The sequence below is a fragment of the Natrix helvetica genome (assembly GCF_964273705.1).
Source record: "Natrix helvetica genome assembly, chromosome: 4".
Classification (NCBI taxonomy): Eukaryota; Metazoa; Chordata; class Lepidosauria; order Squamata; family Natricidae; genus Natrix; species Natrix helvetica.
In genome coordinates, this window is record NC_138550.1 from 41,630,255 (window position 1) to 41,655,768 (window position 25,514).

The window sequence follows — 25,514 nt, forward strand, 5'->3', positions numbered from 1 at the left end:
AGGAAGTGTGCTAAGAAACTAGGAGAACTGCAAAGGTAGTTTGAAACCAAAGAGGGACTTGAACTCTAAATGCTACGAAGTCCTATTAAAGGAACTGGGAATGTTTAGTCTAAAAGAGAAAGCTAAGAAGAAGAAGCTTTCCAGTATTTGAAAGACTGTCATAGGGAAGAGATGTGGATTCATTTACCATAGTGCCCAAGGATAGAACAACAATCCTTATAGAAATCCAAACTCACAATAAGGTATAATTTTTTGACATCAGAGTTACTCTGCCTCCTTGAGCTGGAGGCTTTTAAGCAAAAGCTGTGCAATTATTTGTCTGATAATGGTTTGATAATACTGTTCTGGGCAGAAAGATGGATTAGAACAGGGGTGTCAAACTCAATTTCATTGAGGGCCGCATAAGCGTTATGTTTGACCTTGGGAGGAAGGATGGGAGTGGCCAGCTGTACATCACTCGTGTCAGGGGTGCCTGTGATGGCCCGAGAGCTCTGCCAGTAATGGGTTATTTCCAGGGTGGCCCTGTGGGTCAGATCTAAGCACCCCGCGGGCCAGATCCGGCCCCTGGGCCTTCAGTTTGACACACCTGGATTAGAAGACCTTGAAAAACCCTTCCAACTCTGATTCTAATTCATCTAAAAAAGACGAGTCAACTGGTAAACAAAAACCTGAGTTGGCAAACCTCTCAGATTGTGTTCTTTCAAGAAGTTTGGACTCCTCTAACCATTTTAAATAACTGCCTGTCAGTGTTGGTAAGAGTGGCAAGCCACTAAAACATAAATTGAAAGCAATCCCTATTCCTTACTAGCACTGATGATGTTATCTACTTTGGGCAATGAAATGTCAGTTAAGAAAGCAACCAAGGTCAGAGAGCATCAAGGACCCTTCATTTCAACCTTGAGCTACAAACATTCTCCTTTATCAGAAGCTAATGTCCTATAATCAAGTGGACAAAAGAAACTGAAGAGAGGCTGGGTGTTTCAGCAAGAAAATGACCAAAAAGTATGCCTCAAAATTAAGAATGAAATATATACTAAGTTTTTTGAATGGATTTCACAGTTCCCAAACAATACTGGGTATCTCTGAGAAGAGTATTTCGGAGCTGAAAATAGAGTGGGGGAAAAATATCAAAAGCAATAGCGCGTTTCCTAGAACACTACAGCTAACATTTGATAAGAAGTGTTACAAATGCTGAATGAGAAGTCCAAATGTCTGCATTAAAGTAATGCATACTTCAGTATGATTATTTTGAATCTGTACACTGAATATAAATCATAAGAATGCATTCATGTTTGCAGAAAGATTCAAGTTCAAGTTTGCATTATGAAGTTGTCAGCTGTTCACTGAACATTCACTGAAATATTGATTAGAGCTGCCTAAACTTGCAGGCAATTGTATTTTGAATGTTATGCATATCACTGTTAGCAGTGTAACCTTCCTAAACATGAGTAGACTTCCCACATAATCTGGTCTTCAATATGTACACACTTCTTTTACGAAATCTCACCGATTGTCATGTGGGTTGAAGAATACTGGAAACTAAAACATATGCATGTGGAGATGGCCTTGGATGGAGATGGGAGAGTTTCCTTTACTGTTTTAATACAAGAAGCTAAAGAAGCAGGAGACTGACTTCTAGTCCTGCCTTAGGCCTGAAAACTGGCTGTGGAATATCTAAGCCTAGCCCACCTCACAGGGTTACTATAGGAAGTGTAAGAACTGTTTGCTGCCTTGAGTTATTTATAAAAATGATAAAGGCAGGATATTAATAAATAAAATGATAAAGGCAGGATATTAATAAGTAAATGATCTGTTTTCTCCAAAAATAAGTATTTCCTACATTTGGAATAGCTATTAAAAACATCACCTAGATTTATTACTACTGCCTTGCTGACAGATGTCAGGTTAAATATTCACAGTGCTTATTCATTTTTTCCCTTGCAGAGGAATCTTTATTAAGTCACTCTGTGCCATGTGTTTTTTTGACTAACTCACATCACTTTGATACATTTAGCCAGGACTGGAACAATAGTTTCAGCCGTAGCCTAACTTGACCAAAGCTAAAGATATAATGAATTACATGAAAGTAGTGAGTATGATCAATCTACACCCTTAAGTTTAACACAAAAACATTATTTACTATTCCACCATCTTAGCTGATCCATGCAAATCTGCAGGTCAGATGTGAATTCTTTCCCTATTCAGCTATGGAGCAGGCTTGGAATTAAGCTTTGGCCAACTAGAAAGATACTAGCTAAAGACTATCTATAGATAGTGAATTTAGATAGCCTATTTTTGCTATAACCCATAACATAAACAATCTGATTTTACAATCAGATACTAATATTATAGTAAATACTATTAGTATACACAAATACTATTAACAGATAAAGAGCCACATGGAATGTCCATTGATTTCACTACTTCAGTAATTAACATTGTCTGCATTCTTAAAAACAGTAAAACATTTTCTGGCTCAATGATACACACAGCTAATTTGTTTAACCATTTCCCCTAGGATACCATATCTAATAAGCTCTTTCCCATTTCAGGTTTCAAATGAGAAATTATTTTTTAGCCTTAGCTTTATTAACTGATGTGACTTAAAAGGACAACGTGACTTAAAAGAAATAAACTTTATTATCCATAATGCAAGTAGTTTCTAAGAACTATACCTTTAGGTAGGCTCTTCATTTAAATTAATATTAATTAAAATAGGAAAAATTAGTTCTGTGATTATACCTTAACTTTAAAAAATTGTATACAAAGATGACATTCATCTCAAGTTAAAATGGTTAGTAGATTCTACTTTAAAAAGCAGACCATATTCTTTAAGTATAAAAGGAAACTTAAATATATTACTAAAGGAATATATTATATACAGGTGAAACTAAAAAAATTAGAATATCCTGCAAAAGTTCATTTATTTCAGTAATGCAACTTAAAAGGTGAAACTAATATATGAGATAGACTCATTACAATGAAAGCAAGATAGTTCAAGCCGTGATTTGTCATAATTGTGATGATTATGGCTTACAGCTCATGAAAACTCCAAATCCACAATCTCAGAAAATTAGAATATTGTGAAAAGGTGCAATATTCTAGGCTCAAAGTGTCCCACTCTAATCAGCTAATTAAGCCATAACACCTGCAAAGGGTTCCTGAGCCTTTAAATGGTCTCTCAGTCTGGTTCAGTAGGAATCACAATCATGGGAAAGACTGCTGACCTGACAGTTGTGCAGAAAACCATCACTGACACCCTCCATAAGGAAGGAAAGCCTCAAAAGGTAATTGCAAAAGAAGTGGGATGTTCCAGAAGTGCTGTATCAAAGTACATTGATAGAAAGTTATGTGGAAGGGAAAAGTGGAAGAAAAAGGTGCACAAGCAGCAGGGATGACCGAAGCCTGGAGAGGATTGTCAGGAAAAGGCCATTCAAAAGTGTTGGGGACTTTCACAAGGAGTGGACTGAGGCTGGAGTCAGTGCATCAAGAGCCACCACACACAGACGGATCCTGGACATGGGCTTCAAATGTCATATTCCTGGTCAAGCCGCTCCTGAACAACAAACAACGTCAGAAGCGTCTTACCTGGGCTAAAGAAAAACAGACCTGGTCTGTTGCTCAGTGGTCCAAAGTCCTCTCTTCTGATGAGAGCAATTTTTGCATCTCATTTGGAAACCAAGGACCCAGAGTATGGAGGAAGAATGGAGAGGCACACACTGCAAGATGCTTGAAGTCCAGTGTGAAGTTTCCACAGTCTGTGTTGATTTGGGGAACCATGTCATCATCTGGTGTTGGTCCACTGTGCTTCATTAAGTCCAGGATCAACTCAGTCGTCTGCCAGGAGATTTTGAAGCACTTAATGCTTCTTTCTGCAGACGAGTTTTATGGGGATGCTGACTTCATTTTCCAGCAGGACTTGGCAGCTGCCCATACTGCCAAAAGCACCAAAACCTGTTTCAATGACCGTGGGATTACTGATGATTGGCCAACAAACTTGCCTGACCTGAACCCCATAGAGAATCTATGGGGCATTGCCAAGAGAAAGATGCGAGACATGAGACCGAACAATGCAGAAGAGCTGAAGGCCGCTATTGAAGCATCCTGGTCTTCCATAACACCTCAGCAGTGCCATAGGCTGATAGCTTCCATGCCACGCCACATTGAGGCAGTAATTGCTGCAAAAGGGGCCCAAACCAAGTACTGAGTACATATGGATACATACCTTTCAGAGGTCCAATATTGTTCTATGTACAATTCTTGTTTTATTGATTGCATGTAATATTCTAATTTTCTGAGATTGTGGATTTGGGGTTTTCATGAGCTGTAAGCCATAATCGTCACAATTATGACAAATCACAGCTTGAACTATCTTGCTTTGCATGTAATGAGTCTTATGTATTAGTTTCACCTTTTAAGTTGCATTACTGAAATAAATGAACTTTTGCACGATATTCTAATTTTTCGAGTTTCACCTGTAGAACGATATGCTAATTGCTTTGACATTAATATTATCTGCAGGTAGTAATGTATACCCTGTCTAAAATAATTTACATTCTACTATTAATGTTCATTTCCAAAATGTAAAACCATGATTCATTTTCACCATTATAACAAGCTTATTCTTGCTGTTTCAGCTACTAAATTTTAACAGTGATTAATACATTATTTTTACAATATTTAGAAAGAGATGTGCTTTCCTGATCAATTGTGTTGTAAAACTGCCTCTTCTGTTTGGGAACAAATCATTTTATACACCAGTGGCTTTGTGCTATATACTGAAAGAGCATTTAAAAAATCTTCTAGTGGACACAAGCCATCTTTACATCCTCTGGGAATCAGCTCCTATAGTAAAAGAATTAATAAAGTTATTTTTTAAAAAGAGATTTGAATAGCCATTCTTATATAAAATAAATCTGGACAGCTAACAAATAACAAAAAATTAAAAAAACAACTCAAACCACCAAGCCCTATAATGGGTGTCAAACTCGCGGCTCAGGGGCCAGATGCTTCACGTGCTGGCCACACCCATCCCGAGTTAGCAAAGGGAGAAAAAGTTGGAATACATCATGTGATGACACAAGTTTGACATCTCTGCTCTATAACAATCTCATTGCAGAATCACAAATATCGGGCTCTTGTCCCCTCCTGACTCAGCTACCTGAAGTAAAATCTAAGTCTTAACCAGAAGGTGAGGAAGAAAGGGGCTTTTGTAAGTCAGGAGGAAGTCTGTACCACAAGGAAAGCACAGCTGTGGAAGACACTTGTTTCCTAGCTCCCACTATATGGCAACATTTAAAAGAGGCAATCTGAAGCAAGCATCTACCAAACTAGTAAGACAGGTGGAAGTGCTTAAGGAAAAGCAGTTCCAAGGGTAACCTGGTCCCATGCCATATACATTTTAAAGATGACAATCGGTACCTTGAATTGCCATTGGATCTATTTTTGAGCACAACTCCCCAACTTTTTGGTAAATGGGCTCATTTCAAATTTTTAATGCATTTCACGGATGTGTAAATTGCTATGGGAGAAAAAGAAGCATGCTCATTCTTAAAACAGTTGCCCTGAGCAATGAAAAAAAATCTAATGAGACACAAAGCCCATATGGCATCTAGGGAAAATTGACACATTGGTACTAGCAGTTATGGACCTAATTTATAGAGCACATCAATTATTGAAGGCACATTGATTATTTCTTCGAAATAATAAGTATAGGAACAGTGCTTATTGCCTCAATTTTTAACAAGGCAGAGATTAGAATAAACCAGGAGGGCAAAGATGCAGTATGCCATTTTTAGAAAGTGATATGATCCAGGGGTGAAATGCTACTGGTTTGTACCGGTTCACCCGAACTTGTAGTAAAAAAATGCTATTGGTTCAAATGAACAGGTATTTCCGATGATCAGCGGCAATGCACGATTTATATTAGCTAGAAAGCAGGATTTCCTGCTTTCTAGCTAATCTAAATCATGTGGCAACCCTCCCCCCTCCGCTGTTCTATTTACCTTTGCATGCACACTCAGTAGCAAGCTCCGCCCACCCGCCCGGATATCATCATATCCATTTTTGATGCTCTGCGCATGCGCGGAAGGGCCTGCGCACGTGTGGAAGTGGTGTGTGCGTTCACATTGGGAACTGATAGCAAAGGTAAATACTATAGATTTCACCCCTGATGTGATCTGTTATATTGCTTGAATATTGATATAAAACGTGCAACCTGACACTTGCTAAGGGGACCCACGTAGTAGTAGCGGACCAGAATTTGTACCTCTCCATTATAGATCAGTCGTATAAACCAATCCTTGGAATGCTGATAGAGTTCCAGAGTCACATCTGCTGCATATGGAGGCCACTTTGAATTGAAGACCCCCATCGCCACCAGCAACGGGAAGAGTGTAACATCATGAACAGCATAAAGGATGAGCTTCCTAAATGCAAAATGAGCATAATATCTTCTTAACACATTCAATGTATAAGTAACATTTTAATAATAATTTTATTATTGCATGTATATTTATTCCATTTAGGATTAGTTTTCATGAACAGTGAAGTAATATTTTAAAACACCATCCTTTTTGCAAGGATTTCATTCTCAAAGCAATTTAGTGAGGTAGTTTCATTTGAACAGCATAGAAGCTCTATAAATAATGATTTGACACAAGCAGAAGTGGCTGGATTAAATGAAGAATGCTTCTTCCACCTAGTGGAAATATTCAAGAATCTCATGGTAGCTGTTGTGAAAGACAATCATGTAATCTATATTAAAAAATAATCCAGGCAATTTTAAAAAAATCATCCCAATTTAAAGCCTGTAAAGACAAACCCGAAATATTAAAATTGTCATGATTTCTTACAAATCTTGCTTGCATTCCTTATCTGACCAAGTTTCCTTTAACACAAAGTTAGTCACCAGTGTTTTCCAATGTTTACCCATTTTCCTTACATCTATGTAATACAGAAGGGCCTCTATTACACATGTTTGTTCTAGCATAAAATTTCCAAAAAACAAGAACAAAAAAAGACTGAATCCATGGGAATTGTGTGGCTATGTTAATCCCTTTCTTCTTCCAAACATAGGCTGAAGGATCTAGCCTTAAATAAGCCTTGCAATCAAGTGTCCCAAAATGAATTTTTAAGAGGATAGCTATGCAGGCAGTCAAAAACAATATTGAACATGCAGGACCTAAAACAGTGGTTCTCAACCTGTGGGTCGGGACCCCTTTGGGGGTCGAATGACCCTTTCACAGGGGTCACCTAAGACCATCGGAAAACACATATTTTCGATGGTCTTAGGAACCAGACACCAATTTTATGGTTGGGGGTCACCAGAACATTTGGAACTATTAAAGGGTTGTGGCATTGGGAAGGTTGAGAACCACTGACCTAAAATAATAATTTAATAGCAATTGCCTAATGATTGTCCATTCTAGGTTCCTATGTAGTATAGTTCTTCACAGCATGGAACCTTTCACCGCCAGATACAAACCCTGATTGCTTTTTAGAAGGCCAGAAGATGAAACTCAAATACTTTGGCCACCTAATGAGAAGGAAGGACTCACTGGAGAAGAACTAGGAAAGATTGAGGGCAAAAGAAGAAGAGGATGATAGAATGAGGTGGCTGGATGGAGTCACTGAAGCAATCGGCGTGAGCTTCAATGGACTCCAGAGGATGGGAGAGGACCGGAAGGCCTGGAGGAATGTTGTACATGGGGTCACGATGGGTCGGACACAACTTCGCAACTAACAACAAAAAATGATTGTCCCTTCTCCATCCTACTAAGCAACCCCAACTTTCTCATTTACTTTCCTAAACCATTAGTGATTAGCCAACACAGTCTCATCATTCAGGTGTTTTATATTTTTCTGAATTACTGGAGGGGACTTTGATTACAAAATTACTCAATAGAATTAAAATAGACAAATGTCTTGCCTTTTCAGATGTTTTGGACTAAGACTAGTGTTTCCCAGTGCAGAATTTAGGGACAGATAACAAATATGTAAACCCATAGCTTTATACTGTGTCTGGTCTGGTCTCTATCAATTGTATGTAAAAGGTCCACATGTGCCCAGAGGAATACTAATCTTTGAATACTTCTCAATTATGTGTTCTGTTGCAAGTGAAGACAGAGAGACGAATATCTACAATTTACATACCTGGTCTTAATATCAGAAGAGGGAGGCTCTATTGCCTTCATAATGTTGTTCTCTATGGCATTCAGGAGAGGACCAACAGTCATCTGAAGAACCTCCCTATGGGAAAGAAAAATGTTAGATACTTTCAAAACAAGTCTTGAATTTATAGCCTCTTTATCAGTTCTACACAAGTGATTTAACAGGTAAGAGAGCTTAAAGTATTTTTAAAGTTATTAGTATCAATCTGATGCAGCCATACAGCAAATCCCATGCTCACCTTGAATTGTTTTTTGTAATATAAAAGAATGAGTCAATAGCTCTCTGCTCAATTAGTTGCATAGAATTCTTCAAAACAGGGTAACTTGGTAGGTCGTGTGCCTGAAAAGATAACATTGAGTAAATAAAATAAAATACATGTCTAAAAATGACATATCTAAGGTTAGATCACTAGCATGTACATACACCTGCATTTTTACTTGAAGTCTGAAGATTGATGACGAATAGTAATTTTGATATAAATTTTAGACGATAGCAAAAAGGCACATTTCCTTGGTCCAAAATAAAATTATATGGTCAGGAATCCAGATATGCTGATATACCTAAATATAAATTAAACCATAGTATTCAAAAATTATAAAAATGCTAGACAAGAACAAAACTTGAAAAGTCTACAAATTTGCGTAGAGCAGGGATATGTTGCAAGGAACTCTGACTTTCCAATGATAAATGCCAGTCATACCATGCCAAGATTCCTTGAAAAACAACTTATATTGCTGCATAATAAAATGTGCAATGTGTGTTCTGATATTATTTCCAATTGATGGAAATATTACAAAAGCCTGAGCCATTTCCTACATTCCTACCGACTTTAATACAGATCAGCTGACCTCCAAGTCTATCATTCAAAGATTTTGTCAAGAAATCAACATAAAAAGTAAACCTTAAATATAGAGAAATAGAACTTGAATTTTAAAAGGGTTACCTTAATCTTACACAAAGACCTAATTCATATTAATTACAAATGGGAACTGCATATGCATTATTTGGTCCTATATTATATTAATAAAAAGCTGGTCCAAGTGTTCCCTTGCTGTTGTCTTGCCACCTATGTTTAATTCAGACCAGGGATTCAGACCTGCAAATATTCAGACCAGGGATTATGGGAATTGAAGCAGATAAATGACATTAGCTGGATAAATTCAGCATTTACAAAGAGGTACATTTAATAATAATAATAAAGTTTTACACAAAAATAATGGAAATACATGGGATGAGGAGAGAATAAAGAGCAATAGATGCGATCAAGCATATAGGCAAGATACAGCTGGTTAGAGAATAAACAGATTAAGTTCAGACTTGCAAAAGAATGCATCTTATGTTATTTAAAGGAAGATGAACAATTGCCTCACTTGCTGGATTGTTTACCCGTCCTCCTACTTCTGCAATGAGGTAACTTGCATACTTGATTATGATTTCTTAAGTGTGGCTTTTCCCACAGAATTGCATACATCCCTTTAATAGTTGAAGAAAATAGGAAGTTTACCTGTTCTGCAAAAATGTTGTCAAGGAGAAGAATGAAGTCTACTTTTTGCTCATTACTAATGCCCAACTTTTGTTTAATGTTTTTCAGATCTTCTAAGAGGTCTTGGTGCAAATTCAGACTAGCCCATCCATCTCTGTCAAGGAAAACAAATTGCTTCAGGTGCTTCTTAATTTTTGCTTTGTAGATCAGAAAAATCAACAGTAGATGTATTTTTAATGTTTTAATGCTTGTGTCTCGCGAAAATAAAGGGTATAGCAATGTGAATTTCAGAGGCTGAAAGTATCATTTAGCTTGTTGCAGAATCTGCAAGTACAAACCTATTTAGGTTTATACTTCACTGAGGTCTTTTTTTCCGGCTTTCTGTGTAAAAAGACACAATTGCTTTAAGACATCAGTCAGGTTCTGAACCACTCTTTCTGCATCATTTTCAAAACAGTTATAGAAGATAAATTCAAAACCAATTTCAAATAGCAAGAACTGATTTAAGCAGACCGTTAACTAAATTTCTACTGACATTCTTTCATGTTTGCAACATTTTAAGAAAATACCAGAATCTTTAAGATCTATCCATACAACTACAGGTAGCCCTTGAATTACAAAGGCAATTGGGTCTGGAATTTCCATCGCAAAGTGATGTAAATTCTAGAGTGTGACATTGCATGACATCCTCACTTAGTGATGGCAATCCCTGCAGTCCTCATTGCCACTGTAAAGTGAGGATTGTGGGTCATCAAGCACCTCTTTGCAATTTTATGTTGGCTTGCAACAACCAAAGTCAGTAGGGAAGTGGCAAGTCCCAAATATTAAGTGGCAGCCATCAGGTGGTGGAGGAGATGCAGGCGGTCAGGAGACTTGGGGGTAGCTGCTACTTTATATAGGCTACAATCACTATATGGGCATCATCAAGAATGGCAGGACTGAAACCTACATTATAATTCTGTCTTTTTTAGTACAACAGGATCAGTAATCGTCACTTTTCTTAAGCATAGATTTTCAATGTAGATTATGGCCCTTGTAACAAAATGGCCGTGGACGTCCATAAGAATACAACTGATTTATTACACGATATATGGGTGAGACTTTTTACAGCTATGCAGGATGTTCATTGCCATCCCATCTCACTTTTGCTTTTGTATGACATGGGGATACTGTAGGAAGTTAAAACCCACCCCTCTCCTAGAAAAATGAAATATCCTGGGAAATATTGAAAAGGCAGAATATTATATTTCCCTGGATAAGAAATGGAGAAACATGTTTTTAGGCAGGAAACAGACTCACTCTTAATAGCCCCCACCTTTGTCAATGGACCATTAAAAGGCCCGAGCCAATCTATTCTGCATAACAAAGATCTCCTGCCTTCAGCTCTAGGGTGATGACATTAAGGCATGATAGTATTAGCCCTTTACCCATCTCACCACAGGGCACCTGGGAAGAAGCAATGTTCAACCAAACTTGGACTCAAAACACAGCCCACAGAGGTGCCCCTGCATGGTACCATGGGAGTCTGACAACCAATCAGAATACAAGCTCCGGTTCAAAACCCAGAGAGGGCATAAAACCAGGGACTTTCATCTGTCTCTTTTTCTTTTTCACCCAACATCTTGAAGCATGTAATCCCCCCTTTCTGTTCAGGAGCTCAAGACATGTGATCCTGTCCACCATTAAACCATCTTTCCAAGCAGCCTCCATGTTTCCACTGTCTTTTTCCCCACTTGGAACTGAACCCAGAAGGACATTTCTTCCAACAATATTTTAAAATTTAACATTGAGCAGCCTTCTATATTATTTTTTTCTCCCCAAGAGATTCCCTGGATTAAGTACAGGGGCCAGAGGCATACCTGAAAATAGGGTTGTATACTAGTTCCCATTTAATTTGGATTCCATGTATATGGAAAAAATGGATCTTGTGTCTCGTGGGACCTAGTAGCTACCATTGAAGGACCCAAGAACTAAATATCTTTCTTTGAATATCAGGACAGCATATGATTGAGTAGCCGTTGTAAGATACCATATACTTCCTTTTTTTTTTTCATTTCACCTCCAGGGAAGAGGGAGAGGGGGCGGTCTAGAAATCTAAATAAAAGTAAAGTAAAGTAAAGGGAGCCTTATAAAAGAATTTTATTCATTCCCTAAACTGCATATGGATTATGCATGACACTGTTTATAATAGCTTCCTGGGAGGTTTAGTAGTAGATCGTGAAATACAACTGTGATCTGAGCAGCTAATGAGCCTTTTTCTATTTTGCATGAGCTTTTTACAGTTGTTCTTATTACAGAAATTTGAGACTCTCATAATAATATTACAGCCATTTGCTGAAGGCTTTCATAGCTACCTACACTTACCCTATAATGATGGTGAAAAAAGGCAAGGTAGAACTTGCTCCATGCATACACTTGGAGCATGGCCACATTCTTTGAAGACCAACTGCACAAAACAAGCCAAATTTAACTACTATTCCCAAAAGCATAACCAATGGACGTAGGAAAATGCATGCTGCTTTTGATAATGAAGCTATCTTACATCAGTTGTCATCAACCTGGAGCCCACTACATACATTAAAATTATTCTGTTCAGAAATCCAAATTAGAAATCATGGCTGTTTTATACAAGGCTATTATAAGCTGCTTTTTGGCACATCACAGTGTTTTCTATACATACAATGACATCAACCAAAAATATACTGGCAACTCACCTATACATATGTTTAAGTTGTTGGCAATTCCCTGGATTGGGATAAAGGATTTCAGATTCTGCATTATCTGTGACAATGGTAACAGCTCCTGGGTAATTAAAAAAAATGGCTCTTTCACAAATTGTAATATCAAAGAGGTAAAGCAGGGGTGTCAAACTCAAGGCCTGGGGGCCGGATCCATTTTCACTGGCAGAGGGTTGCAGGTGGCTGTCACAGCTGAAATGGAGCTCAGAAGCCACACAAGTGACATTAGGCTGGCCACGCCCACCCTAGCCAGGCCCATTCCCCTGGGGTCAAAGACAACCCCGACAATGAAATCGAGTTTGACACCCCTAATGTAAAGGATTTATACTAGGATTTCTTGCATTCTGAAATATAAATCCACTTGAACTACATTTTTGTTTTTAAATATTTGTAGTATCCCATCTATTTTATTACTAACCAATCTCAGTAAAGAACTTTTCCTACTCTTCAAAGTCTACATGCCTCTATTCCTAAGTACATTACTTTCTAAGTTAATGATACATCATGGCTGCAAACTAAAAGGACCCATTGTACAAAATGCCAAATAAAATTCAGTATTTATTAACATAGTAGCTGATAACCCAGTGTTGCCCAGGTATTTATAGACATCAAAGCGTTTGTTTGACAGGAAGCCATTGAGAGGGGCCTGTCTCCTCCTCCCATGCCCATCATCCCTGCCCTCTCTCTTCCCTCTCCCATGCGCTCCTTTTTCCTGTCCTGTCTACAATCCTGGCACTTTGCCCAAAAGCATTTGTCTGAAAGGGAGCCATTGAGAGGGGCCTTTTTTCCCTCTATTCCATGCCCATCATCCCTGCCCTCTTCCTTCTCCCTCCCATGTGCTCCTCTTTCCCGCCCTGTCTATGACCCTGGCACATTGCCCCAAATCCATCAGGCACTTCCCCATTATTTAACTGGGGAGCTAACATTACCGCTGGCTTTCCAGAGGAAGCTGCTAAGGAACTGATATCACAAACAGTTGCCGCTCTAGGCCGCCGCACTCGCTCTGCTTAACACTCCAGGTTCTCTCTTCTCCCTCCCATGACATCAAAAGCACTTGCTGCTCTACTACACTGCATTCTCTCTCCTTAACAAGCAGGTGTTCCAGAGTTATGCTGGAACACACAGACACACATACACCAAGTTTGTTTGAAATTGCTCGAGGTGCTCCAGAGTTATGCTGGAACATACATACAGGTGAAACTCGAAAAATTAGCATATCGTGCAAAAGTTCATTTATTTCAGTAATGCAACTAAAAAGGTGAAACTAATATATGATATAGACTCATTGCATGCAAAGCAAGATAGTTCAAGCCGTGATTTGTCATAATAGTGAAGATTATGGCATACAGCTCATGAAAATCCCAAATCCACCATCTCAGAAAATTAGAATATTACATGCAATCAATAAAACAAGGATTGTACATAGAGCAATATCAGACCTCTGAAAAGTATGTATCCATATGTACTCAGTACTTGGTTTGGGCCCTTTTGCAGCAATTACTGCCACAATGTGGCGTGGCATGGAAGCTATCAGCCTGTGGCACTGCTGAGGTGTTATGGAAGACCAGGATGCTTCAATAGCGGCCATCAGCTCTTCTGCATTGTTCGGTCTCATGTCTCTCATCTTTCTCTTGGCAATGCCCCATAGATTCTCTATGGGGTTCAGGTCAGGCGAGTTTGCTGGCCAATCAAGCACAGTAATCCCACGGTCATTGAACCAGGCTTTGGTGCTTTTGGCAGTGTGGGCAGCTGAAAAATGAAGTCAGCATCCCCATAAAGCTCGTCCGCGGAAGGAAGCATAAAGTGCTCCAAAATCTCCTGGTAGACAGCTGCATTGACCCTGGTCTTAATGAAGCACAGTGGTCCAAAGTCCTGTTGCTCCTTGGTCCAAAGTCCTCTTTTCTGATGAGAGCAACTTTTGCCAAAAGTGCCAAAAACTGGTTCAATGACCATGGGATTACTGTGCTTGATTGGCCTCTCCATTCTTCCTCCATACTCTGGGTCCTTGGTTTCCAAATGAGATGCAAAAGTTGCTCTCATCAGAAAAGATAGCTGATAGCTTCCATGCCATGCCGCATTTATTTATTTATTTATTTAAACTTATTAGTCGCCCCCTCTCCCCACAAGGACTCGGGGCGACGTACACAAGCAACAGTCAGCACAGTGTCATACAGAGGAGGTAAAAAATAAATAAATAATTACAATACTAAAAAAAGGTTAAAACCCCAATAACATTCATAGTTTAAAAACTAAAATTGACAATTAAAAATGACCTAGGGGTGGAAAAGTTGTCGAATTATGCCAGGCCGGCTAGCCGAAACAGGTGGGTCTTCAGTTTACTGCGGAAGGAGCGGAGATCGGTTGTTGTTCTAATGTCTGGGGGGAAGTCGTTCCAAAGGGTAGGGCCCGCCACAGAGAAGGACCTGCTCCTGGGCACCGCCCTCTGACAATCTCTAGAGGACAGCACCCGGAGGAGACCCTCTCTGTGTGAGCGAATGGGTCGCAGGGATGTATGGGGCAGGACACGATCCCGCAGGTAACTAGGCCCTATGCCATGGAGCGCTTTGAAAATGGTAACTAACACCTTGAAGCGCACCCGGTAGGCCACACGAAGCCAATGCAGCTCGCGCAGGAGCGGTGTTATATGGGAGAACCTCGATCTCCCCATAATTACCCGCGCGGCTGCATTCTGGACCAACTGCAGCCTCCGGGTGCACCTCAAGGGGAGCCCCATGTAGAGAGCATTACAGTAGTCCAGGCGAGACGTCACCAGCGCGTGAGTGACTGTGTGCAGGGCCTCCCAGTCCAAAAGGGGTCGCAATTGGCGCACCAGGCGAACCTGGTGGAACGTCCCCCTCGCCACGGCTGCCACATGATCTTCCATAGCCAGCCGGGCATCAAGGAGGACGCCCAAATTGCGTGCCCGTTCCACCGGGGCTAATTGTTCATCCCCGATGGCCAGCGATGGAATGTGCTGGTTGTACCGGGGTGCCGAAAGCCACAGCCACTCTGTCTTGGAGGGGTTGAGCCTGAGCCTGTTGTCACCCATCCAGACCCGCATGGCTTCCAGACAATGGCACATCGCTTCAACAGCCTCGTTGGGGTGGTTTGGGGTGGAAATATACAGCTGAGTGTCATCAGCGTACAGATGATATCTCACCCCAAAACCACGGATGATCTCGCCCAGCGGTTTCATATATGTGTTGAACAGGAGAGGCGAGAGGATCGACCCCTGTGGGACCCCACAAGTGAGGGGCCTCGGGGTCGACCTCTGCTCCCCTGTCAACACACATTGCGTCCGGCCAGAGAGGTAGGAGCGGAACCACCGCAATACGGTGCCCCCGATCCCCAACCCCTCCAGACGGCGCAATAGGATACCATGGTCGATGGTATCGAAAGCCGCCGAGAGGTCTAATAGGACAAGGATGGAGGAACAACCTGCATCCTTTGCCCTCCAGAGATCATCCACCAACGCGACCAAGGCCGTCTCCGTGCTGTGACCGGGTCGGAAGCCGGACTGGCGCGGGTCTAGATAATCATCTTCCTCCAGGTGACGCAGGAACTGCTGAGCCACCACACTCTCAACAACCTTCGCTAAAAAAGGAAGGTTGGAGACAGGACAATAATTTGCTAGCTCCATTGGGTCCAGAGAAGGCTTCTTGAGCAGGGGTCTCACCACTGCCTCTTTCAAGGCGGTTGGTAAAAGGCCCTCACCCAACGAAGCGTTCACCAGTCCCAGCCTTGTGAACCCTCCCAGGAAGCCAGTACCAACCAGGAGGGGCACGGGTCCAATAAACATGTGGTGGCTCGCAGTCGCCCGCGCAACCTGTCCAAATCTTCGGTGACAACAGGGTCAAACTCCTCCCAGCGTGGAATCTCAAGACTAGCCTCGGACGCCCCCTCTGGAGCACTGGAGTGGGTCCACCCCCTCCGGATCTGATCAATTTTATCCTGCAGGTATTCCCCAAACTCTTCTGCCCTGCCCTGCAATGGGGGGTCCCGTTGTCCCTGCGACAGCAGGGAACGGGTCACCCGAAACAGGGCGGCAGGGCGGTTCTCTGCGGACGCTATAAGGGTGGCACAATATTGACGTTTGGCCACCCTTATTGCCACAAGGTAGGTCCTTAAGTAGGCTCTTACCTGTGTTCGATCAGATTCGGAGCGGGAGGATCTCCACTTGTTCTCTAGGCGTCTCCTGTGGCGTTTCATCGCCCTTAGCTCCCCGTTAAACCAGGGGGCCCGGGTCGATCGTTGCCATCGGAGAGGCCGCAAAGGCGCAACCCGGTCCAAGGCTCCGGCGGCTGCACTGTTCCACGCGGCCACCAGGTCCTCTGCCCGGGAGCGGAACAGGTCTGCAGGAGGTGGCCCAAGCTCCGCCTGGAACCTATCTGGTTCCATCAGACGCCTGGGGCGGAACCATCTGGGACCAGCTGGTTCCGCCTCCCCGCGGCGGGGGGTAGCGCCAGGGAAGTCCAGTTGGAGAAGTGAGTGATCTGACCATGACAGGGGCGTGATGACTAAATTCCCTCTTCCCAGATCACTCGTCCACTGGTCGGAGACAAACACAAGATCCAGTATGTGGCCTCTCTCGTGTGTGGGGTCCCGAACTACTTGAGTCAGATCCATGGCTGTCATGGAAGCCATGAATTCCCGGGCTGCCTCGGATGCCTCTCCCGTCGATGGCAGATTGAAATCCCCCATCACTAATAACTTGGGGGTCTCAACCGCCATCTCCGCGATCAGCTCGAGGAGTCCGGGCAGGGCTGTTGATGTATGGCGGGGAGCCAGGTATACTATCAACAAACCCAACTGACTCCCTGGGCCCCATTTCACGCCCAGAGACTCACAACCAGATGTCTGCAACACAGTGAATTCTCTTGGAGCCAAATCTTCCCGGATGATTATCGCTACCCCACCGCCCCTACCCTGGGCCCGTGGCTGATGGAATACCCAGTAACCTGGAGGGCACATTTCCCCGAGGGACAACCCCCCCTCCGGGCCCAACCAGGTTTCCGTTATTCCTGCATCGAGGCAGTAATTGCTGCAAAAGGGGCCCAAACCAAGTACTGAATACATATGCATGCTTATACTTTTCAGAGGTCCGATATTGTTCTATGTACAATCATTGTTTTATTGATTGCATGTAATACTCTAATTTTCTGAAATGGTGGATTTGGGGTTTTCATGAGCTGTACGCCATAATCATCACAATTATGACAAATCACGGCTTGAACTATCTTGCTTTGCATGTAAACAGTCTTATGTCATATATTAGTTTCACCTTTTAAGTTGCATTACTGAAATAAATGAACTTTTGCACGATATTCTAATTTTTCGAGTTTCATCTGTACATACAGCCTTTTATATAGGATAGGAAGGAAGGATAGGATAGGATAGCATAGCATAGCAAGGAACGATAGGATAGCATAGGATAGATGAATAGATAGCTATAGAAGAATAGAAAGAAGAAGTGAAAGAAGAAGAAAAGGAAGAAGAAAGATTGACAGATATTTACCAGAGATAGATTCAACTCTTGCATTTAACAGCTCATACTGTGAGCTTTTTTGTAAATTAATTTATATCACATATGCCTCGATGTCTTAAATCAAAACCTTTAACAAGGTTAACAAATACTGGGGATAACAAATCAAATCTAAGCTCAAAGACTATCATCTCTCCCTAACATCTCTCATGACTAACATCTTACAAGCTTTAAGGCAAAAGAACGTTTACTTCTTGGTAACCTATAAATCCTCTGACATTTTGGATCCCAGAACTTTCATCTGTTCCACACAGAATTTGGAATTTATTGGGCTGCCTTTTTAGCGAGGTTTTGGATAATGGATTTTGGCATTTTTATACCTCATTTTATGATAGAATTTTAGCTAGTTATTTATGGGGTTATCCACCTAGACAAAGTGACAAAATATGTAGGAATCCATGATGGCAGATATGATGTGAAGCAGAACAGAAAACATAGTAGTGAAAAGCTTCCACTGCTAACCTTCTTTTTGTTGTTGATATAGCCCAGCTAACAAACATCGTGCGGATTCCAGATTCCGATCAATATTAGTGGAACGGACTCTGCAAGATATAAGGTAGCCGATGAAATGAAGCGGAAATGGCCATTGCTTTCAACACGCTCCTACAAACATTATGGATGACTATTACAAGACTCTTGAAATTAAAAGTGGTATAAAGGTTAAGATGCTGAATTATGAGGGACAGAGATACAAGTTCTAGTCCATCCTCAACAATGGAAGCTCACTGGGTGACTGAATTAGTCAATTTGTCTTAGACTAGCCCACCTCACAGGACTATTTTGTGTATGTGTGTGGGGACAAGTTTTGCATTTTTCTTCAATATTAAGACATACTACATGAAATATACCACTGAATACTAACTTACAAGACCTCAGAAGATTTGAAGGATGACGACAGGAAATTGCTCTCCTCAATATAACGTTTTCTCAGCCGTTCCCCCAGGCTGAACGTTTGCTGCATGCCAACTTTGGTCAACTGTCCCGCAATTACACCTCCCTAAAAAGAGAAATTTTGTTCCGCTTAAAGCTGCTCACTAGCAGGCAGGAAAATACAATGCTTTGGAAACAAAATACCTTCAGCACTGTTTTTTTGTAATTTTCTTCATAAAGAGAAAATGGTCTTGGTCCACCAGTGAGATTAGTTACTGTGTAGGGAAACTTTGTTTGAGCAGGGATCTCCAGAAGAGTAGGATCCCAGTTTACCTGTTTCAAAAACATGATAAAGATTTGATTTTTAAAATATCATAAGTTCTAAACCACTTATATACTTTTTCAGTTATTACTCAAGGTACTCCTTAACTTCAGTTTAATCATCAACGATGGGATAATAGGAATTAGAACTAACTAGATTGTTAAATTTTGCTTAGATGCAGAAATTTTTCAAAACAATGTATTTATGGACCTTAATACAGTAAAGAATGTTATTAAATATCTAGTCTATCTATTACCCTTCAGATATTTCCAATCTTGGCTGTCCTCAACATATTGAAAGCTGCTAGTGAGAAGGGCTCCTTCAGATCATTAAGTTGTAGTCAAAATCAAAATTCAAACATCCCAATCATTAGCATTCATTGTAAGCAAGCCCTTTTCCAGGACATTTCACTGGCTCATGCACATCAATGCTTCATGCCCTATGAAATAGATACAGTGCACAATGCTAGTCTTTGAACCTATGAATACTGTAACATGTAACAACAACACAATTATCATCGTGGATTAGGATGCCATTTCCTCCTTTTTCTATTAGATTCAACAGGGAGCAAAAATCATTACTCCACCTCAGCAAGTTTGGAAAAATTATTTCCAATTCCATAGGAACTGGAATTCTCTTGAAAATATGTCATTTAGCTGCAAAGTTTCCTTTAGAAGATGTGTTATTTTTCCTAATTTGATCTGTGAAATGCAAACTTTCTGAAAACTCGATCTTGTACAGTAATACTGCATGCTTATCATAACTTAAGCTGTACAAACATGTAAAAATGAACTTTGCCACGAATAAAACAGCCCTCCATCTTAATTGTGCTGCAGTTATGATTCTAGCTGGGCCACTTCCAGGGAAGGCAACTTCTATTACAGCTCAACTGAGAAAGAGCAAAGTTCTTGAAAGCAGTCCTCTGTTTCCAAGAGGAAATCACCCAAACCAGGCATCCTCTTTTACAACCAATGTTTGTAAAATATGATCGCATATGGCTAGTGTCATTGACAGAAGGAACATGAATCTCAGGGGGGCAACGGAGGACAGGTGGGGCTGACGTGCTATGGTCCATAAGAGTCAGACGAGACTTAGTGACTGAACAACTACACTGATCTCTAACCAACATCCAGTGGTTATTAAGTAATCTAAATTACCCAGCTCCTTTACATGGTACTTACTAAGTTATCTAAACTTAGTAACTATCCTGTAAAGGAGACTGGTAATTGTGTTTCCTAATCGCACTTCTTCGGAAATGTGGGGTTAGCTCGATATGTGATGCACACCTATAAAAGCACTGGAGGTTTTATTATCGCTCCCACCCTCGATACCACCAGAGCTTTCTCTACCGACCGTATCAGCCGCTGATAATCCAGCCGGGTGCGGGAGAAAGGAAAGCGGCTCTTCAGCTCACCTGCTCGATGCCCGGGATTGTCCGGAGGGGCGTGCGAGCGCCGTGCCGAAAGAGAACCTGCACCAATTTCAGTTCTGGCCGGCCGCTGCCGCTCTCTCCGTCGCTCTTTGCAGCTTGGGCCAGGACGCTCTTCTTGCGGTGCGCGTAACAAGACAGAGCGCCCACCATGCCTACCCGAGCCCACAGATCCATGCTAACGTAGAAGTCTCAAAAGCCAGAGGAAGTAGAGGCTCGACTGAAGGCAAACCGCCCGCGTCTTTCCCTGCCTTTGCTTGGGAACGCAGGGCTTATCATGGAACAGAAACACGTGCCCTCACTTTTACCCTCCGATTGACAAATAACGGAGCTGAGAAGACTTCCCGAAAAGAACTTCCCAACCCATTGAGGATGGTGGCGGATCATGGGAAATGAGGTTTCCTTTTCGGTTCCTTCCTCCCTCGGCAAGTAGCCGCTAAAAAACTACGACTCCCAGAGGTCATCGGGGCACTTAAATCTCAGGGCGGGAGCTGCGGGTTCTTTTTATCTGGTGGCGGTGGCGGGTGCGCGGTCGGGAAAGAGAGTGGCGGTGGGAGCTGAACGAGTTTGGCTTTGATTTAACTTGGTTATGGCATGGTGTATTTGCAGTACAGGAAAAAAAAAGTCAAGTCGGTTGTGTATTAGTTTCGTAGTATTAATCACTGATAGATGCAAAAAGTGCCAGTTTAAAATATTCTATACCTGAAACTCTGGTAGTGATTTTGTGATCACGTGAAGTGTTAATACCACTTTATAATGCCTTGGTAAGGCCACACTTGGAATACTGCATTCAGTTCTGGTCGCCACGATGTAGAAAAGATGTGGAGACTCTAGAAAGAGTGCAGAGAAGAGCAACAAAGATGATTAGGGGACTGGAAACAAACATATGAAGAACGGTTGCAGGAACTCGGTATGTCTAGCTTAAGAGAAAGAAGGACTAGGGGAGACATGATAGCATTGTTCCAATATCTCAGTGGTTGCCACAAAGAAGAGGGAGTCAAACTATTCTCCAAGGCACCTGAGGGTAGAACAAGAAACAATGGGTGGAAACTAATCAAGGAGAGAAGCAACTTAGAACTGAGAAGAAATTTCCTGACAGTTAGAACAATTAATCAGTGGAACAGCTTGCCTCCAGAAGTTGTGAATGCCCCAACACTGGAAGTCTTTAAGGAGATGTTGGATAGCCATCTGTCTGAAACGGTATAGGGTTTCCTGCCTAGGCAGGGGGTTGGACTAGAAGACCTCCAAGGTCCCTTCCAACTCTACTATTGTATTGTATTATTGTATTGATTAGTACAGTATTATTTGAAGGTAAAGGTTTTTTAAAGGGACACAGTGGCTCAGTGGCTAAGACGCTGAGCTTGTCGATCAGGAAGGTTGGCAGTTTGACTCCCTAGCGCTGTGTAACTGAGTGAGCTCCATTACTTGTCCCAGCTTCTGCCAACCTAGCAGTTCTAAAGCAAGTAAAAATGCAAGTAGAAAAATAGGAGCCACCTTTTGTGGGAAGGTAACAGTGTTACTTTGAGTGTTACCGTGCACCTTCAGCATTTAGTCATGCCGGCCACATGACCATGGAAACGTCTTCGGACAGCACTAGCTCTTCAGCTTTGAAACTGAGATAAGCACTGGCCCCTAGAGTCGGGAACGACTAGCACATATGTGCAAGGGGAACCTTTACAGTATTATTTTATTTTTATTTAATAAACACAGAAATAAAAAATATTCTTATTTTATACCTGCTGCAGAGAGTGCAAGAACATATTGACAGGAATGATTTTCCTTCTGAAAGATCAGCACAAACTTAAAATGCTCTTGCTGTAATTCTCCAAGTGAGAAAATCAATTATTCCACATGGAATCTGTTCACACTTGGACTTATTAAATGATGGCAGTTGGATAATTGCTTCAGCACTTGCAGTGTGCATTGCCTAAATATTCATTATTTATCAGTATTTTCTAAGAAGTTTTTATTTCACGTCACTGAATCAGTTAAAAATAATGCCGGATTTAATGAGCCTGTCAGATTTCCCTCATGCTTTCAATTAAGAGACTACCGTCTTTCCAATGGAGAAAAATCAATTATCAAAAGTCCATTAATGTGAGCTACTGCAATAAAATGGGGAGGCAGGGAGTGCCGCTCTGACAGGCATGAAGCCTTGGATTTTTAAATAGGCCCTAGTTCACAATTTAGTTAAGTCACACACTAATTAAGACAGAAAAACAACAAGCAATTTATACATGTGAATTGTCACATGAAGTTAACAGCTGCTAGCCGATCATGGCTGATTTTGAAAAAGCCAGACAGGGTTGGATTTGGTTAGTATTTGGATGGAAGATCATTTGGAAAAATTGGGGCTATAGGCTACACTTGGAAGTAACAACGAAAAAATTCCAGAAAAAGGCAACGTTCCTAGCATTCTATACACACATATTTATGTCATCGATAACAGTTCAGCTTGACTTGAAAAACTTTTTAAAATTGACAAAAAAAAAATCCAACAAGAACTATCCAACTATCTAGTTTCTGCCATCAAAATGCAGAGACTTTTTGGCTAATGGTGCAGTCATAGTTCTACAGAGGAATTATTGAGTCTGTCATCTGCACCTCTATAGCTGGTTTGGTTTGGTTCTGCAACCCAACAAGACAGAAACAGACTTCAGAGGATAATTAGAACTGCAGAAAAAAACAATTACTACCAACCTGCCTTCCATTAAGGACCAGTATATTGCATGAGTCACAAAGAGGGCCGTGAAAATATTTACATACCCCTCACATCCTGGACATAAATTGTTTCAATCCCTACCCTCAAAACAATGCTATAGTGTGCTGCACACCAAGACAACTAGACACAAGAAAAGTTTTTCCCCCAATGCCATCACTTTGCTAAAGAAATAATTCCCTCACCACTGTCAAAACATTAACTAAGGCTGCATTACTATTACTATTAGTCTTCTCATTGTTCCTGTCACCCATCTCCTCCCACTTATGACTGTGGGACTGTAACTTTGTTGCTTGTATCTTTACGATTTATATTGTATTAATTTTCCTGATTGCTTATTTGTCATTTGCTAAGACTATCATTAAGTGTTGTACCTTATGATTTTTGACGAATGTATCTTGTCTTTTTATGTACACGAAGAACATATGCATCAAAGACAAATTCCTTGTGTGTCCAATCACACTTGGCCAAAAAAGAATTCTATTCTATTCTATTCTATTCTATTCTATTCTATTCTATTCTATTCTAAATATTTTTCCCAGGCAAGAATACCTAGAGGACTCCTCCAGATGGCTTGGATAGAAACTGCCACTAGGAATTCATGGAGTTGCATCCCACCCTATCTGGAGGGTGGCAAAAACTGAGATAGAGCATCCCAGAATATTTTGAGAGTCCATAAGTATTGATGAAGAACCTGTGAGGTTCTTCTGAGTAATATGGAAAAATCAATGCCTATATGAAAGTTTGTTTGCTCTTGTCTTATCTTATGATGTCAGCATAGTATTCCTTTAAATTAAATAAAAGTTAAAAGAAGCCATGATTTATATCTATAGAAAATGTGGCAAATGAGCAAGCCTTTAATTCTGTTGCAGTTTTTCTCAGCACTTTCCAGATATGTTGACTACAGCCCCCCCCCCCCCCAATACTATGACCTTGAAATGAGAAAATTAGGGCAAAGAAATGCATACCATAATGGGAATATCCTCCATTGCTAATTCTACTCATTTTGTAAATTATAACTTTTTAAAAGTCCTAAACAACAAAAATAGCCTTCTAGCATGGGATTACTTATACAGATAATTAGCCTATGGGATTAATTATATGTGTAACAGTGCTTCAGTGGATGTGGTTGGGTAAACATCCTGGAAGGTAAAATTAGGATCTGAAGATTTATCTATGGCTTATGCTTCCTAGTTCTCTACCCAAGCTTTTCCATACACCTTGGGGAAGGAGAGGGTTAGTAAACATACTGGACACAAAAGTTTCTCACACCAACTGATACAATATTGTGGGAAATAAATTGTGAGACTATTATAGTTTTTTTTTAAGGTATAGCATTCCCAAAAGGATTATGCAGCAGTATGAAGAGGGGAAATCCTCTCCTGAATTTTTATTTAGAGAATGAATATCCTATCAAGCTGGGTGTTTCCATCATATATATATATATATATATATATATATATATATGACAGTTGTATATGCATATGTATATGGACTTGTGTATGTTATTCATGCCACCTCTGTATCTGTTCTCTCCTTTTTCTTATGAAAAAATTAAGAGAAATTAGTGGCATGGATGTTGATGAGAAATCCCTTTTGTGTTTTATTCCATTTATCACATTATGATTGGCCATTAGCATTTAATATGATTTCAAATTGTAAGTTTTGATTAAAAGTTTGCATTAAATTTCAATGACCACTAGAGGGCAATAGAAGGATTTAGAAGTGAAATACAAAGTCAGATAAAATTCCTATCAGTTTAAGAAAGAAAAAAAAAGGGCCCTTCCTTTTTTATGCAACAGTATATAGAATACTATCTTCTATTTGTCTAAGATAATTATTCATGAACAACATGAGTTTAAGAAATTTATAAGGTTATAATGAGTGCTTTAAAACTAGGGATAAGGTAAATACGGAGAACTGCTTGCAAAATAGTTTTTCTCCCTGTCAACAAACAAGAAAAAAATCTTATCAGTTTTACAGTAATAATCTTGTAATGCAAATCACCACTACGGTATTTCTAAGTTCTTTTCAAAAACTTAGGCGTAAAGTATAAAATAGGTTTTCCTCATGAATATCCAAAAATCACATAAGCAATCCTCTTCACTAATCTCTTTTGTAATAATGCAAAACAAAAAACAAAACCTCACTTCGTTTATTATTAGCCGTCAAACTGAGAAAAAATAGATAAGCCTCTGGCAGAAAAGATTTGACTATTAACATCTTTTCCATCCTTGAT

General features: G+C 40.6%; 1 protein-coding gene across 1 annotated transcript; it reads right to left on the reverse strand.

The window, feature by feature from the left end:
* Positions 1 to 2,621: 2,621 nt before the first annotated feature.
* On the reverse strand, positions 2,622 to 20,996 carry ACP6 (acid phosphatase 6, lysophosphatidic). The gene is made up of 10 exons (XM_081951278.1): positions 20,542 to 20,996; positions 19,010 to 19,138; positions 18,802 to 18,932; positions 18,398 to 18,477; positions 12,370 to 12,457; positions 9,677 to 9,809; positions 8,411 to 8,511; positions 8,155 to 8,250; positions 6,269 to 6,428; positions 2,622 to 4,845 (listed from the first exon to the last, which is right to left on the reverse strand). Exons 1-10 carry the CDS (start codon positions 20,731 to 20,733, stop codon positions 4,705 to 4,707), a joined length of 1,251 nt encoding a protein of 416 aa, XP_081807404.1. The 5' UTR covers positions 20,734 to 20,996; the 3' UTR covers positions 2,622 to 4,704.
* Between the last annotated feature and the right edge of the window lie 4,518 nt (positions 20,997 to 25,514).

What these genes read in the sequence shown, in the direction of transcription:
- ACP6 (XM_081951278.1), bottom strand. Translation starts at nt 20,733, where the DNA reads ATGGATCTGTGGGCTCGGGTAGGCATGGTGGGCGCTCTGTCTTGTTAC. An exon ending in ATTACAAAAAACAATTCAAG is followed by an intron (nt 8,251 to 8,410) that starts GTGAGCATGGGA and finishes TCTTTCCCATAG; the next exon opens with GGAGGTTCTTCAGATGACTG. An exon ending in TCTTCTGATATTAAGACCAG is followed by an intron (nt 6,429 to 8,154) that starts GTATGTAAATTG and finishes TTTTGCATTTAG; the next exon opens with GAAGCTCATCCTTTATGCTG.